The 17,115-nt window shown below is 37.5% G+C and overlaps 1 protein-coding gene across 1 annotated transcript; it reads left to right on the top strand.

The window, feature by feature from the left end:
• Positions 1-1,996: 1,996 nt before the first annotated feature.
• LOC121861382 (zinc finger protein 622-like) lies at positions 1,997-16,883 on the top strand. Its single transcript, XM_042359039.1, has 8 exons — positions 1,997-2,395; positions 4,255-4,381; positions 7,190-7,275; positions 10,954-11,142; positions 12,228-12,402; positions 13,859-13,976; positions 14,769-14,894; positions 16,518-16,883. The coding sequence occupies exons 1-8, from the start codon at positions 2,216-2,218 to the stop codon at positions 16,624-16,626; spliced, it is 1,110 nt and encodes a 369-aa protein (XP_042214973.1). The 5' UTR covers positions 1,997-2,215; the 3' UTR covers positions 16,627-16,883.
• The last annotated feature ends 232 nt before the right edge of the window (positions 16,884-17,115 follow it).

The raw sequence follows: 17,115 nt of genomic DNA, 5'->3' as shown, positions 1-17,115 counted from the left end.
CGGACCCCCTGGAAAACCCCATGGATTATCGCCTGGAACCACACTCTTATTTCAAGTTTGATAGTGGGATAGATAGATAGATATTTCGGAATTTATCATTCAAATTTACATTGGTTCAGCATGTGCAAAAAAACAGAGTTGCACTCAGTAAGATATAATACATACTTTTATCCTCTTCGTCCACTAATTAATAGTCCTGCTGAGCTGTGAGCCACTTGGACAAAAAGTCACAAAACTAATGCGCGTCATCATTACAGCCTCGAAAGCAAGATGAGTGCTGTCTGTTTTTTCTCTTGTAAGAATGTATGGATAAACTCAGCGGAAACTATGAAAGGATTAAACAAACCAACACTGCTTTCCTCCAACAAAAAGTTAAATAATTTTCTTTTATTATCTTGCTTGCAGGTAAACAAGATTATGTTCACTGTGCCCAAACAGTAAAAGCCTATTGGACATAATGTTGTCAATTTTGAGAACATAGTTTTGATGTTTAATTTCATATGTCGTCAAGATGTAAAATTAAAACCGACATTTCAAAGAGTGAAAGAAATCTAAAAGTCTGGGCAGATTCTAAAGTTGAAATTGAAATTGAAATGTTTTATTGACAATAAAAAGTTATAAATGTTAAAAGAATTATATTTACAGCAATAAAAGATTTAATTTTTACATGAACTCTGTACTACATTAAAGGAACAGATAATGTAATCTTATACATTGCAAGAATTATTGTAATCTTTCCATTATTAATCATCCAACAAACTTGTTTCTTTAAAGTAGTGATCTCACTGTTCCTGTACTGTATGGTTGATTTTTTTTCACACCCTAATATATAATGTTGTAGTGTACGTGCATCCCTAAGATGACACAGTTGAAAATGTTCAAAGGAGGGCCACCAGACTGGTGCCTGCACTTCGGCACCTCAGCTACCCTGAGAGATTGGAGCGCCTGAACTTGCCTAGCTTATACTACAGACGGGCAAGGGGAGACCTAGTTGAGGTGTATAAGCATCTCAGGGGGCACTACTCAGTCGAGTGTCCTTACTTGGAGCTGGCGGACGCTCGCCCTACAAGAGGACACAGCTCAAGATTGAAGAAGCCGCAAGTCCAGAAAACCGTGAGGGTAAACTTTTTCGGAGTGAGGGTTGTAAACTCTTGGAACAATCTACCAGAGAGTGTTGTGACGGCACCGATTGTGAGCTCTTTCAAGAGAAGACTTGACCAACACTGGAGCAGGTTCAGGTACATTCAGGAGCCGGTGCATGCCCAGTACTTACCAACAGTGCGTGACAGAGACGTGACCGATCGCCCAAGCGGCTAACGAGCCGATCAGTGGCGAAGAGGATAAAAGTAAAAGTAAAAAAGATAAGGTTGACCCGCCCCTCCACCTATCTGCCAGTAATATCTGTATCCTAATCATAGTCTCATTATAACTGCATCAACAGAGGGTAAGTTAGTCCCGTAGGTTACATTGTTTTTTTGTAAACAATACAAATAATGCTGAAAACTCTCGCTACATCTGGCAGTCACTTCTTTCTTGCTTTTCCCAGTCCTTTCTTTAGATTCTGAAGTGATTTTCGAAGTACGTCTTCTGTATTTGATATTGGGCTCTAAAGCGAGAGTGAGTCGATTTTGAAGTGGTTCGATTAATCGTGTATGAGGAAGGGGTTGGGAACCAAGGAATATCCAATAAAATTTAAATTTCCCTGCGATGGAAATTAAACCAAATAGTGAAATTTGGTAAATGTTTTAGTTGTTCGTCCTGGGTATGATGGCGCTACTGTCACTGCTTCTCGTCTGCTTCTCGTCTGCTTGTTTTACATTAATATCGTCTTTAGTAAAGATTTGCATAGTTAATGTAGGCCAAGTACACTATTTCTAACTTTAATTTTTCTATGGTACTCATGAGTACCTTTTTCTTGATGCTAAAAAATGTAGTTCAGTAAACAGCATTGTTTTCCCCAATTCTTTGTCCGTTTTCTTTGGAAAGTTGGTAGCTCTGTCCTCCGGTGACTCTACAGTCTGTTCTCTTGTGGTAACTGGCAACTGTTTACAAAAATAAAAGTTGTAACGGAGATACTTCCTTGTGAGATATTTCCACTTTCCTTGATCGAGACTCAACAACGGATCCTAAACATTGGGTCTCCCAGGCCACAGCACTGAGCTCGCTGACGTCTCGTGTCGCAACGTTTGTGTATTATTAACTTTTTCAGCTCATAATGGCGACGTTTACCTGTCTCAGCTGTCACGTAGTCTTTGTTGACGGCGATGGACAGCGAGATCATTTTCGATCTGATTGGCATCGATATAACTTAATGAGGAAAGTTGCCGTGTTACCTCCAGTGTCCAGAGAAACTTACAACGAACGTGTTGTCCAGGCCCAAGGCAACGCTCAGCAGGTAAGCAGGCATTCTTACTTTAATTAATGATACTTTAGGTAAAAAAGGGGTAATATCAATATCCACTGATCCGGGCTAACCAGCTATCTAACGAAAAATCATTATAGAAGAAAACATTTCGGTAATTAATCGTTTTAGCACACCCTCGAATTTTTCACGAGGTATTTGATATCTGATGTATTTTGTTCAGGTCTGACCCTCGTTTCCATGGGATATGCGTTGTTTGGGATTGAAAGAAAAAGATGCAAGTCATCCTTGATCAAAACGGCTATTTTCCATCAAAAACGAAGGTGAGATCTGAACAAAATACATCCAAATACATCATAAACCAAACATCTAGACCCCTAACCTACCTTAACCTAACCTTACCTAACCCCTGCGGGGTGTGTGGAGGCAGTCAGGACAGGGTCCGACTAATTACCCAAATGTAGCCGCAATGAAGTCAAATAATGGTCCTACATGAATAAATCGGACTGCCAATCACTTCTCGACTGGTATTTGGTGTCACGAAGTCACAAAAAATTGGTAAACTTAATTTAATCTGAGTTAATAGATCGAGTGCATGTACCTAACCTAACCTAACCTCGACTAGTATTTGGTGTCATGAAGTCACAAAAAATTGGTAAACTTAATTTAATCTGAGTTAATAGATCGAGTGCATGTACCTTACCTAACCTAACACAACTCAGATTAAATTAAGTTTACCAATTTTTTGTGACCTTATGACACCAAATAATAATCAAGAAGTGATTCACAGCCCGATTTACGCTTGTAGGACCATCATTTGACTTCATTGCGGCTACATTTGGGTAATTACTCGCTCCCTCGGTACATGCACGCGATCTATTAACTCAGATTAAAGTAAGTTTTCCAGTTTTTTGTGACTTTGTGACACCAAATACTAGTCGAGAAGTGATTAGCAGTCCGATTTATTCATGTAGGACCATTATTTGACTTCATTGCGGCTACACTTTGCTACATTTGGGTAATTAGTCGGACCCGTCTCAAGGCTCGAGACAGCTCGCGGTGGGACAAAAATGACGGGTGGAGATTTATTGTTCTAATTTCCCAGGCGTTCCTCACTTGTGTGATGTTTCTGAAACAAACACGTTTCCAGGACTTCAAGGGCCGAGGAATGTATATATGAGGTAGAAATTGCCTAAAATTAAGTGCTTCTATGCGATTTGAAGATGTGCTAAACCGAACAGTAACCAACATTTCTTACCTAAAGGATAAGCTTGTCTTACCTGATGACTTAATACTCTGCTGCTGCCTGGGAGAGTAGGTTAGGTTAGATTACATTGTTAGATTTGACTAGGTTTTGTTTGGTTAGGTTGGTGCAGTATTAGGTTAGTTAATCTTCAGGGGAGTCTTTCTAAATGCCATTATTGAAAAATTGTATATTTGTAGTTTTCAATCCATTTGGCAATCTCTCTCTCTTCATTTGTACTCCAGCTGCCTCAGTTTCTAATGGAATACAGGATAAATGAGCATGCAAATAATGCACCAACAACTTTTTCATAATTATTTATGACTTCACACCTGCTGATTTTTCATAAAAAACGAATTTAAAAACCCAACAATTTTGCTCTCTCCTATAGTGGACACTGTCGTAGTTATGGCAAATATGTTAAAAAGTGTTTATTTTAAAGTTTAAGTTGAGTTAACATAACCAAACCTAACCTAACCTAACCTAACCTAACCTAACCTAACCTAGCCTAGCCCAGCTTAACTTAGCACCTGCCGTGGGCGAATTTACTGTTACTGAGATGGGGAGAAGCTGCTGTGAAGTCCTCCATATTAACACTTTTTTTCTCTTATAACCACAGTAATGTACAGTATATAACCCATCGTTACAGGCGACAACAAATGCTCATGAGAAGATACCTTGCAGACCTTGTAAGAAAACCTTCACTTCCCAGAATGCCTACGATAATCACCTCAAATCCAAAAAGCACTCAGAGGTTGTTGTTGCTCAAGCAGAAGGTAATTATACAAAGGCTCTATCGAACTAATGTGCTGCATTGTGAATAAAAATCACAATAACCTTTATCATTGGAATAATTGATTAACAAATGTGTAATGTACCGTAGGTCATATACTCTTAGTCCATTAATGTTAAATTGTTTTGTTTGTCATCTCTTTTTCTTTTAATTACAATACAGTATTTAGTTCCATATTTATTTTTAGATACGTACATGAAATTCATCCTGATTTCTTGTGTTATTTTTGAGAAAACACATTTTTCGATTTTTTAATTCTGTATTTGATGACAGGATAAGCAATATGATTTGTCAAATGGAAGCTGAAAGTATAAATGATATTTTAACTTCAGTATAATTATGCTACTGCATCACAATTTGTAAATATTCTTTCTTTTGAATGCACTGTGAAAAACTATTACAGTTATATGAAAGACTCTTATACTGTACTGTACAATAATTTACATAACTCCAATTACAGTACAGAAATTCCAGTACCTTTCATAAAGTTACAGCACAAATTGCCTTTGCAAGAGTCACAATACCTGTTTGTGAGAGGTATCAACACAGTACTTCTGTAAAATATGAGGGATGTGTCACAAAAACACTGTACAGTGGTCCCTCGGTTAACGAAATTTCCGTTAACGAATTACTTTCCATAAGAATCTTCAATTCGGTTAACGAACAAAAATTTGTTCAACGAAATTCTTACGAAAACATGTCAACATGTTTTGGCTTGCTCATCGGCTGGTAGATTAGTCCGCCAATACAGTAATCGGTTCTAGGGCTTACATTCATTTCCATTGGAGTAAATATCAAGAAGGTTGTGTTATTCAATATTTTTCCGAGTTTTATATTAAAATTATTAGTCATTTTAGCACTTATTTAACATAATTGCAGTACAGGGAACTAGTGTTTGGTGTGCCCATCAGCCACTTCACTCACCCACCAAGGCATCTGTTTGTGTCTCTGTTCAGTGGAGGAAACATCTTGCTTGTGGGTCTCTTGAACACAGAGTATTTTTACATTTTTACAGTACAATTATTGGACATTCTGAAATTTATTTAACATATTGATAATATGTGGCACAGTGCAGTGTTGATTTAAAGAAAATAATCTTGAATTACACCTTGTGAACTTAAAATTTTATTGGTGAAATGAGGCGTCAAGCATCGGACACCTGAAAGGTGATTTCTCCTCCATCCCCATTTCCTTCTCTTCTCCCTTCTTCTCCACCCCCACTTCTAATTCCCATCATCATCATCAACCAGGAGCCTTCTACATACACACCTCAAAGTAAGTGTACTTTACTGCATTTTTTTTTTTACCCAATATCCCATTGAAACAATGGATTTGGTTCACGAAATTTTCGGTTAACGAACTACCTTCTGGAACGAATTGTGTGCGTTAACCAAGGGACTACTGTATTAGTAAAGTACAAGTGATCGCGGGCACCTTCGTGCCCAGTGAAAGTTTGAACGCTCGTGCTTGGCTAGCTTACAGCGAATGAGGGTGTGCCAAGTCCGTAGACTAGCATGGTTAATTCGGGTGCGCCAAGTCCGCAGACTTGCATCGTTTTCCACCGTAAATAGAATGGTTAATTAATGCCTTCCTAAAGAAACCATCGACATGGGACCAGGTTTGTTCCACTACGAATTTTTTTTGCGATTTTTCCACCAAGTTTGATGAAAAACGATTGTGTCGTTTCGGCTGCCCAGAACAGACAGACAGACAGACACAGACACATGATGAAAAACGATTGTGTCGTTTCGGCTGCCCAGAACAGACAGACAGACAGACACACACGCCTAGTCCTATAGTATATTAGATTATCCTGTTAAACTTAATTTAACTACTTTTAATCAAAAGTATGTAGTATGTATGCCATTTGCATACTTGATGGTCCTTCTGTGGGCCCCTCCCCCCCCAAGACTACCCTGTCTGGGTCCAGTCCTGGTGTGAACATGTAGCGTGAGATGTGAGACACCTATTACAGTAAATGGAGATGGATGGAGCATATAGTGGGGAAAATAAACATGGTGGATTATTTTTTCTGATGAATGTCACTGTGTTTGTCATAGGTTAATTTTACATGGAAAAAATAACTGAAATACTGTATCCTTTACTGTAAGAATTTTTCTCAACTGCTACTTTGTTCACAACCTTTGAATATTCTTCCATTTAAAGTGGTTTGGTGAATGTGGGGTGTAGTTAGTGTTCTGTATACATCACCCATGATCATCTTCGTACTCAGGAAAACACACCCCATTGTTGTCATATTTGGTGAGATTGCTGATAGTGTACTTGAAAACTTCTACTACGAGTATTTTGCTTTTCCATTTGTTGCAAGCTATTTTCTACCATACTGCAAACAGTCACTTCACTTGCTCTCCTCCATTCACTGTCACTGCTGTAAGAGATGTATTCTTCTCTGGTATTTTCCTTCCACAAATATCTCTGATTCATACCCATCTCATTATACAACATAGTATCATCTATCGGCATTACGTCCATCCCCAACATCTCTTGATGCAATACAGTCCTGCACAAATACTGCCCCCTCTTGGACATTCATTCTCCTTTGCTATTAGTGTATCCTTCATCCTCTCCTTTTCTTCTTGGTTTCCCTTCTCTCGTCTCCTTACCATTCATTTTCAGATCAATATAGTCTATAGTGTTTTATCAATCATATTCTTCCCATTCTCTCAAACTCTGGCCATTTCTCTGTCTGACAATCTCACAATCCATGTCTCTTTATTTATACTGCACTGTTAATTTTTTTTAAAGGTTTTTCTTTATCTTCTTTCCTCAGAGATTAAAAACAAGAAGAATAAAGGGAAGCAAAGACAACCTAAACCGACAGAGGAAGATGATGAAGAAGATGACGAGGATACGGAGGTAATGTCATAGATTTGATATTTCTTTACCTCTTTATATTTTTTTATTTATCTGGTCAGCATTTCTCTCCCCAAGCATGGGACAAACACACACACACGTGTCTAAATCAAATGTAAGTCTGTATATTTTCAGCCACCGGCTGCAACTCTATTAATAAACCGTTTATTATTATTATTTTTATTATTATTATTATTATTATTATTATTATTATTATTATTATTACGCACACACACACACACACACACCAAGCTTCACTGTAAACTGTGTTAATCCATACACTCTACAGTAAAATGAATCATTATCTTCCCATTCCACACTACTATTGTCACTCGCCCAAAAAATTACTCCCTCAGTGTTTATACAGAATAGTCATGGTGTGTTGCAGGGCTCCAGTTCATTCCCAATTTTTTTCTCTAACCACGACATATACGGTATACAGTACAGTACTGTATTCATACCACAATTCCATCTCAAACTTCTTCATCCACAAAAAAAAAACATCAACAGCATGCACATGTCTTTTACAGGTTCTGCAGATCAACAACTTAAAAAAATATCATTACAGTTAAGTACAGTATCTGTCAACTGAAACTCTGCTCTACAGAAAAAATAAATATTAGCAAAAATATGAGCAATTATTATATGAAATTTAACAATACAATATAGAATATTTCTCTTTTATTTAATTTTCCCCATATTACATGAACAATCAGGCAACTGGCTGAGTGACTGTATGTTGATGTGAGTGTTGAGTTTATTCGTCTTCATGTATGTTTGAAGAGTAAGTTATATGTATTTACTCCGTATATATATATTTTTTTTTCGGGGAATAGCCCACCTGGGCACAGGTCATCGACCCACTATGGGGCCTAGGGGGCGAAAAAATAAGAGCAAATAGAAAAGAAAAAGATTATATTAATCTATACCCGAAGTTGCTGGAAAACCAGCTTTTTTATCTTGACAGATTGTATGAGTATGGAAACACAGAAGAAAGCAGAGCATTCCACAGTTTGGCTGTGTGAAGAAATAAGGATGTACTATAACGGATTATTGTAGTGTGACCGACATCTACACAGAAACAGTGGGCACCGCAGACAAGACGAGTTTACGAGCCCACGGTTTTGCCAGTGGTACACAGGATGCCAAATCCACCGAACATTGCCCGTTAAAGTACCTGTAAAAGGGAGAGAGTGAAGCAACATTGCGGCGAAGAGAAAGGGAAGAGAGATTATCAACTAAAGGAGGAGAGTTAATAAGATGAAATGCCATTGATTCCACCCTATATCTAACAGTTGGACACAAGAAGAGCCACCCCAAATATGAGAGCAGTACTTCAAGTTAGGATGAATGATTCCTTATAAACTTGAAGCAACTGCTCAGGAGTGAAGTAGTTACGACATCTGTACAGCATTCCCAGCTTTCGGGAGGCAGCTTTAGCAATGTTGAGGATGTGTGGCTTCCATGACATATTAGAGAAAATGGTGAGGCCTAGCATATCTATTTTAGAATTTGGCAGAATGATTGCATCCTGAAATGTGATTGGTGGGAGATCATCTAATTAGGAAAATGTAATTGGCAAATACAGTACAGTACAGTATACTGTACTGTGTTTTATTACTATTGAATTTAACCAAGTTTCTACCTCCCCATTCGGAGATGTTACACAGATCCGCATTGATATATAAAATGATATCAGCTCTAGAAACAGATCTAGTTTGAGAATTAGGGGGAAGGGAAAAATGTGAAGAAGAGTGAAGAGTAGAATCATCAGCGTAAGAATGGATAGAATTGGTCGTAGTGTGAAGTAAATCATTGATAAAATGAAGGAAGAGAGTAGGTGAAAGAACAGAATCCTTTGGGACACCACTATTGGTAGAGAAAGAGTGAGAGATCGATCCCGCGACAACAACTGTCATGGATTGGTTCTCAAGGAAGCTAGAAATTAGAGAAAAAAGTGGAGGAGAGAAACCATAAGAGGGAAGTTTAGAAAGCAAAGACTTGTGCCATACCCTGTCAAATGCTTTGGAGATGTCGAGGGCCACAACTAAAGTTTCCCCATAACCTCTAAGAGAGGATGACCAAAGATGGATGCAGTAGAACAGATCACCAATAGATCTCGCCTGGCGAAAGCCATACTGGTGATCCGACAAAAGAGAAAGGCATTCAAGGTGATGGAGAAAATGAGTTTAAGATAGTTTCGAAAAACTTAGAGGGATGAAGTTAAGGCAATGGGGCGATAATTAGAGGGATTGGAATGGTCACCCTTCTTCGAAATGGGCTGAACCGAGACATGCTTCCAAGAAGAAGGAAAAATTTAGGTTTTGAGGCAAAGGTGAAAGAGGCGAGCAAGCATAGAGGCTAGAATTTCAGAACACGAGGGGGTATTCCGTCCAGTCCACGCTCCTTACTCGCATCCAACATGGATAACACACCAGCAACCCTACGAGTGGAGATTATAGGAAAGTGCATAGGTTCAGTAGGAGGGATAGGGTTGGAATTGTTTAAGGTGGAGTTAGAGGAGAATAAGTTGCCAAAGAGATTGGGCTAATCAAGGGGAGAGCTGGCTATAGAGTTATCAGGTCAGAAGAGAGGAGGAAAAGAGGGAGTGCAGAAGTTATTGCATATGTTTTTGGTTAAGGACCAGAAGGATTTACTGGAAGAGTTAGTCAGGTCAGCGGTCATTCTTTTTATTAAATTCTGCTTGGCCCTATGAAGAATAACCTTACAGCGGTTCCTAGAAGTAATGAAAGAAGAGTGGGTAATAGGAGAAGAAGATAGTTTCATAGCTTGATACACTCTATATCTCTCCCTACACACAAGAGAACGAGCGATCAAACCATGATTGTAAATTGAAAGTTATGGTAGAAGATGGGATAAATGCACTCATACCGCCCAATATAACCCCAGCAATGCTGTCAGCACATACCGAGGCGTCCCAAGTGGAAAAGCAACATTCATCCCAAGGAAAGTTGGAGAAGAATTCTCGCAAGGATTGCCAGTTGGCGTTTAGAAGGGGTGGGGGAGGTGGTTGTGCCCAGTTTGATTTAATAGAAATAAGATTGTGCTCAGAAGACCCTAATGGGGCAAAAATTGAGTATGAATAATGTGAGGGGTTAGAGGTAAAACAAAGATCAAGAAGGTTAGTAAGTTGATCATGTCGGTCTGGAACACATGTAGGGTGTTTAATAGTGATTGTATGAGAATGATGACACTTTGAAAGCTTATTTGTAAAGTTAGTATCATTGAGAGTGTTAGAGAATAATGAAGTACTGTATATACCCGGTAAGTTAGTGTGCAGGTATTGCAGAAACTAATAATACCGTATAATCAAAGTGACACAAGTTCATACTGTACATGTACTATGGTTTATTACAGGCTTTCCTTAGACACATGTTCATAATAGTATTCACTGTACATAATTGTTTATTTTACAGATCCTTCTTGGTCCTAAACTTTTCAGTTGATAGATGCTTTATTCATCAGTGTAACGCTGTAAATTTGCCATTTACTGTATTTATATTGCCAAATATGGACATACTGTAGATGTTTGATCAATGATCTTTTGAAAAGTATATTAAAAAAATCTTCATCCCATTTATTTGGTGCCAGTACTGTATGTTAAAAAGTTTAGTACTGTTAAGAAAATATATACTGTACTGTATATATATTTTTTTACAGGTTGAAGAAGTGGACAGTGATGAGTGGGAGGGAGATACAATAGAGCTGCTGGACTGCCTGTTTTGTTCACACCATTCTGATACTCTGGAGGACGAGCTGCATCATATGACAGAAAAACATTCCTTCTTTGTTCCTGACCTTGAGTTTTGTGTGGATGTGTCAGGTCTCATTACATACCTGGGAGAAAAGGTACGTTACAGTGCAGCAAACATTGACATTTCATAATTTGCCGTATTTGGAAATTACTCTACTGCATTCTTCAGTCTAAACCTTCCTATGCTGTATTGAAGCTCAAGTACAAATTGTGTGGTTATGGTTATAGATGTGAATTATGTGTAATGGGAAGAGGTAGTTTCATGAAATATGGCAGAAATTTTAAGGACAGGAAAAGAATTACAGTATACAGGTACTGTACTGTACTTGTCATATATTTTTATATACTGTTATGTCAGGTTCAAGCAACTAGTGTAATCAGTAGGCCTAAGGTGAAATCCCTGCTTCTGGGCATCAAATTATGACTGGGATCTAAAAATAAAAAAAAAGGGATCAATACATATTATCCTTCACCTTACTGTCAACCCTAGATATGTGCTAAACTTGCTAGGTGATGGTCTATGCCTTTTTTGTTGAATTTCTTCCCTTTGGGGTATACAGTATAGTACATTTATATTTGGAGTTTCTTTACATTCTGTTTCTAGCTGGTTTAAGATAATTGAGTCATCCACAAGCCAGGGATCAGCTTGCAAGTGAGAGATTGATCCTGAAATCCTATTTTAAAGGTGAACCTGAGTCAGGCAATTCAGATTTCCTCCCTTCTCCTTCTGGTTGCTACAGAGGTGAGCTGGGAATGGGATTTCAAACCAAGAAATGCCAATTTTAGTTGAACAATAAAGGCTCTTAGCTTTCAGCTGTAAGTGGGAACTTTTGCATTCCCAGGTCCCCCCTTTTAATTGAATCATATGGTAAGGACAGGAAGGTTGGCTAATTACAGTATTAGATTACACTAGTTCCCATTAATACTTGTAATGTCAGGGGTCCTTGGGGTTTTCAACCTATCTGCCTATATATTTGAGTCGTACACTCCAGGCTCTACTATGAAATGGGATCTCTGGATCAGTCCCTTATTTTGTTTGATCTAATGAGCTCTGAACATTCATGTAATATACTCAAGGATTCTGTACTATTAATTAAACACTTGAAGATTTGCTTATTGTATACATAAAAAAAATTTAAGTTGCCTTGTGAATAGATTTTTTTTTTTCTTATATAAAAAGATTGGGTGTGGATTTGAGTGCCTTGCCTGTAAGTGGAGGGCTCGACGCTGCCCAACACTAGACTCCATACGCAAACACATGGTCGACAAAGGACATCGTAAAATAGTCCTGGACGGTGACACCTTGCTGGAGTATGCTGAGTTCTATGATTATTCCTCCTCATACCCAGATGCAGGTTAGTACAGTAATCAAATATAAAGTTCCTCCTTAATGAAGATTCCCATATTCCAGCAATGTAGAGAAAACTGAAATTAATCTTTCTGTTTTTTATTTCAACTGTGATTTGTTACTTTGCTTGTGAAAACTAAAAAGAGAAAGATTGACCTACTGGTTAACTTTACTACTGAAATGATGGTCTCCTACTAGCCTGGTGCACACAACACATGATAAAAGACAAAACAAAACAAGCCATATTATATAATTCTGGAAACTTTGCTAGATATTCAGTCAAGATCTTAGGTGTTAATGTTGAGCCAATATCTGACTGCATGATAACAGTTAATGATGAAAATTTTAATTTACCAGATACTGTATGTCTACTACAGTCAGTATGGAATATGGTTAACAAAAGGTGTACACTTTATTTTATATTGAGTACTGTATTGTGATTATCTAGTGAACATTTTTGGAAATTTTTTTGTAACTTGCCTATAAAATACAGGACAATGCCTCATATCCAGAATAGTGTGGGACCAGAAATGTTTTTATTTTGTTTTTTTGTCATGATTTTTTCAGAAATTTTATTAATTGGCATAATACTGTACAGTATTGTTCACAGTCGGTGTAATATCCCACCACCAGCACATGAACATCTCAAAGAGCCTGTGTAAATACATGAATGATTGTTAAGATGAATATATAAATACACATTACAGTATATGATCTCCAGTCCAAATTCCTTGGTACTGTACCAATCACGGTTTGTATTATGGATACCTTCAGATTATAGTTATCAATCTTATCACATAAAAGTGGGATAGAAATAGATACCCTACTGTGCACCCTCACTGTTGCCATATTTACACCATTCATAAACAAGTATATCAAAGTCAACTGATATAGCTTCCTGTATGGGTCTACACACTACAGCTTTTCACATAAATTTCTTCTCAACATCATACATGGTTGTGGTACCAAAACAATAATACTCCCTCAAGTTATACACTGACTTACTCTTATTTTATTTCTGTAGAATTTCAGCATATTGCAAATAGTAAGTATAATAGGTTTCTTTGTCATACCACTGCACTTCAACACAGTAAATTTTACACAAATTAGACACCATTATAAGGGCAGAATAAGAGTTAATAAATGCAGATAACAGTGACAAAAGCTCAGAACCAACTGCCTGGAATTCAAAATGTTATATACCGGTGGAAGGAAAACTGAGGCAAGCTTATGCTTCCTTTTGGCAGGAATTTTGAAAGTACAGTATGGGCTTTATTGTTATTATTATTACAGGTACAGTACTATATTAATATTTATTTATTTATTTATTTTTATTACTGGGGTTCATGTACTGTATTTAAAACCAGGCATACACTGGAAAAATATAAAAACTTTTAAGAGTGAATCTTCTGTTTGGTGTTTGTCTATGTAAATACTGTACAATACTTTACTATACATTCTAGGTGAGGGCGCTGCAGGTGAAGAAGAGGTGCATCAGACGGTCCTCACAGGGGACGGGTATGAACTGGTATTGCCTTCTGGTGCTTGTATTGGTCACAGGTCCCTCCGCAGATATTACCGGTGAGATATTCATTGTATTGTACCTCATTCATGGAGTGCGTATTGGTTGTTTAGGACTGGTTTTTGGAAATTTTTCAGTTTTGTAAATTTTATTTTCATTGACTCATTGGGAAACTTGAATAATACCAGGGGTCAGATTTTTTTTTTTTAATAAGAGAAAATAGTGGCAGATTTTGTATATATACAGTAGTAGGAAGTTAAGTATTTTCATGTACAGAATATTATTTTACAAAAGGTGACTGTAGTGGTAGATACATTGTTATAGTGGTAAGTTCCAGTTAAAAGATGAAACACTGAGGTGGTGACTATGTGGGAAGGCTGTGTACACAGACCCATTAACTTTGAGTGTTTTTTTTTTGGGGCCAGTAACAGTTAAAGAGTTTAGGTGAAAGGAAAAAGAGTTGTGGAATTCTCATGTAAGAAGGAATACTGCTGGCACAATTGAGGAATCTTGAGAAATGTGCTGAAATTGTTTAACATTACAAGTGGTCTGTGAAACATAGGTAGTTCAATTAATTTATATTAAATTTGATTTAAAAAGTAATGAAGCATTGTTTCACTTAATGTAAGCTAAGGTCAGGTGATTGTATTACTGTTTCTTGTGATGTATGATGCACCTCATACTGTACAACCCAAGTTAGAAAAAAAAAAGAGCAAGACAAAGAAAAATTGATGGATGACTGTATAATCTTGATCATAGTTTTAAATCAAGTTATCTATTGCTGCGGTGTGTTGCACTTGAGGGCATATATTTTCCTGCTTATCTTTTCTTTCTAAAATTTCTTTCCACAGGCAAAAGATAGATCCAAATCACCTGGCTGTTGTCCTTAAGAAGAAACCTGGTGCAGCCTTCCCTAGTGTTATGGCAAAATATCGTTCTCTGGGCTGGAATGGAGCTACAAGGGCAGACATTGTGAGGTATGATCATGAACATGAGTTCAGTTATTACTTAGTTTTTGTTAATCACCTTTGCTCGGAGAGGCCGATGTGGTCACCAAACATTAAACCAGAGGGGGTGGATAAGGGAAGTGGTGTGTGTGTGTGTGTGGATAAACTCTCCCTCCAATCAGCTGGTAGGCCACTGCCCACCATGTGGGGGTCAATCTTATCAAACAAGTAAACAGAACAGGTCTGGCCACTCAGAGAAAGAGGTCAGAAAACAGATGAATACAGTAAAAAAATATTTGACTAGGCCTTGTGAGATATCAGTGTCTTAGAATAAGATTTGTGCCATATCAGAGCAATCTCACCCTTCCAGCTTTTCCTTTTGTTATGGAGATTAAAGGACGTACCAGGTTCATCCTTCTGATATGATGCTTGGTGTAAGAGGATGTACCAGGTAAGTCCCTCTGACTAAAGGGGCGAAGGTCATGATTACAATAGTTGTGTAGGTGCCACCCTGAGGACTACCTCCCATACTTTGGATAAATGCTGTTATGGAGGGTATAGCTCAGTTTCATGGGACTGTAGTGATGAAACCCCAATTGGCCTCAGTTAGTTCATGAGAATATATTCGTGGGTATTTTATCATATGACAAGTTTACAATCTATTGACACTTATGTCTTTGTATCAGCTTCTTCTGGTATGGAATTGGTCACTATTTGCCACCATAGAGTAATACAGTATAATGTGTACAGTGTATGGTTTTACGTTCCTTTTCTCTTCTTCTTTTTTTAACAAGAAAGTATTATATTTCCTCAGTCAGTTTTCTTCACATTGAAATTCTAGTACAAATATGTTGCAGCCATGCAAGTTAGGTATAGTATGATGCATGAGCAACCAAATATGGCTGCCATAATCCACAGCCTGCCAAAACACAGGCAAACAGTGTTTGTTCATCTTAAATGCATGTGGGTTCAAGGCACAGTACAGCAGACATGGGCTGTACCATACAGTGTGAGGTGTTGGCACAGGAGAAGAAATAACCTGTCCTTTGCTGCCTTAAATCATGGAACAAACCTTTCCTTCTTGGATAGGAAAGTCCTGGAAGTCTGTGATAACTTTAGCCATAATGGGAGCATTTGCCATGACACTTTCCCTCATACCTTTTTTGTTCATTATGTACTAGACAGCAGACTCTTAAAACACCAAAGTACCTGTCCACCACAGACACGTCCACACCCATAGTCAGCCTGTTTGATGCATTTACTCTTTCACTCAAACTTTCCTGCCTCATTCTAGCAGACTCACCTTCCTCACTTTAACTTACACGTAAGAGACCATAATTAAGAGTAAATAATAACCAAAAGTACCTCCTCAACAGTTGGGAGGAACCATTAATCCTGTGTGCTGCTTAATTTTCAACTTGTCCGTAAAATTTTACAAACATTTAATTGTGTTTGATGGTATCCCTTTTTTCTCCTGTATTTCATTGCATTCATACCTTTTTTTTTTTTTCTTGTTGACAGATCATTGCCTGCAGGTTTGATTTATAAAATCTTAATGTCCTTAAAAGGTGTGTCCTCAGTTTGATCTTTCATTTATTTAAGAAAGCACCCATTTAATTTTTACCGAGTGTTTATTTCTTTCTTTCTTTGCAGGAAATCCCGAGATTTGAAGTTCATGCATAGGTTGCAGAACAAGCAACAAATGAAGCTTGGAGTCCGTGCCAATAAGCTGTTTGTTACAAGACCACAGAATCCAGTTTAAGCACAACTTTTTTATTGAGGTTTTCAGATGTTATAATCTGTTGTCACAGTTAAGGTTTGGTTTTTACATAGGTATATAAAGTGTGATACCACTCTTATTCATATTTTTATTTCGGTATATAGGTATATATAGAGTGTGGTACCACTCTTATTTGTACTACAGTATTTCCTCTCTCTACTGAAATAGTTGGTGAGCAGCCAGTTCGGCATTTGAAGTTTTTCCGTATAAAACAAATCCAATAAACTTGTCCAATTAAATAGTTTTGTATTTTTAGTTCAGGTGAATTGTGAAAATACTGTTTTGTTTTGTTTTATTTAATTTTTTGTTATAAAATACTGTAGTTTGGTATCACAAGACTTTAATAAGCACTAAATATTGTATCATATACACTATACTGTAATACTGTACATAAAAAATACAATAACACATACTATACAAAAAGTAGTTCTACATTACAGGTACTCCTCGACTTACGACCTACTCGACATA

This window comes from Homarus americanus, unplaced genomic scaffold (genome assembly GCF_018991925.1).
Source record: "Homarus americanus isolate GMGI-L3 unplaced genomic scaffold, GMGI_Hamer_2.0 scaffold40248, whole genome shotgun sequence".
NCBI lineage: Eukaryota > Metazoa > Arthropoda > Malacostraca > Decapoda > Nephropidae > Homarus > Homarus americanus.
This window is presented reverse-complemented; position numbering and strand designations above follow the sequence as displayed.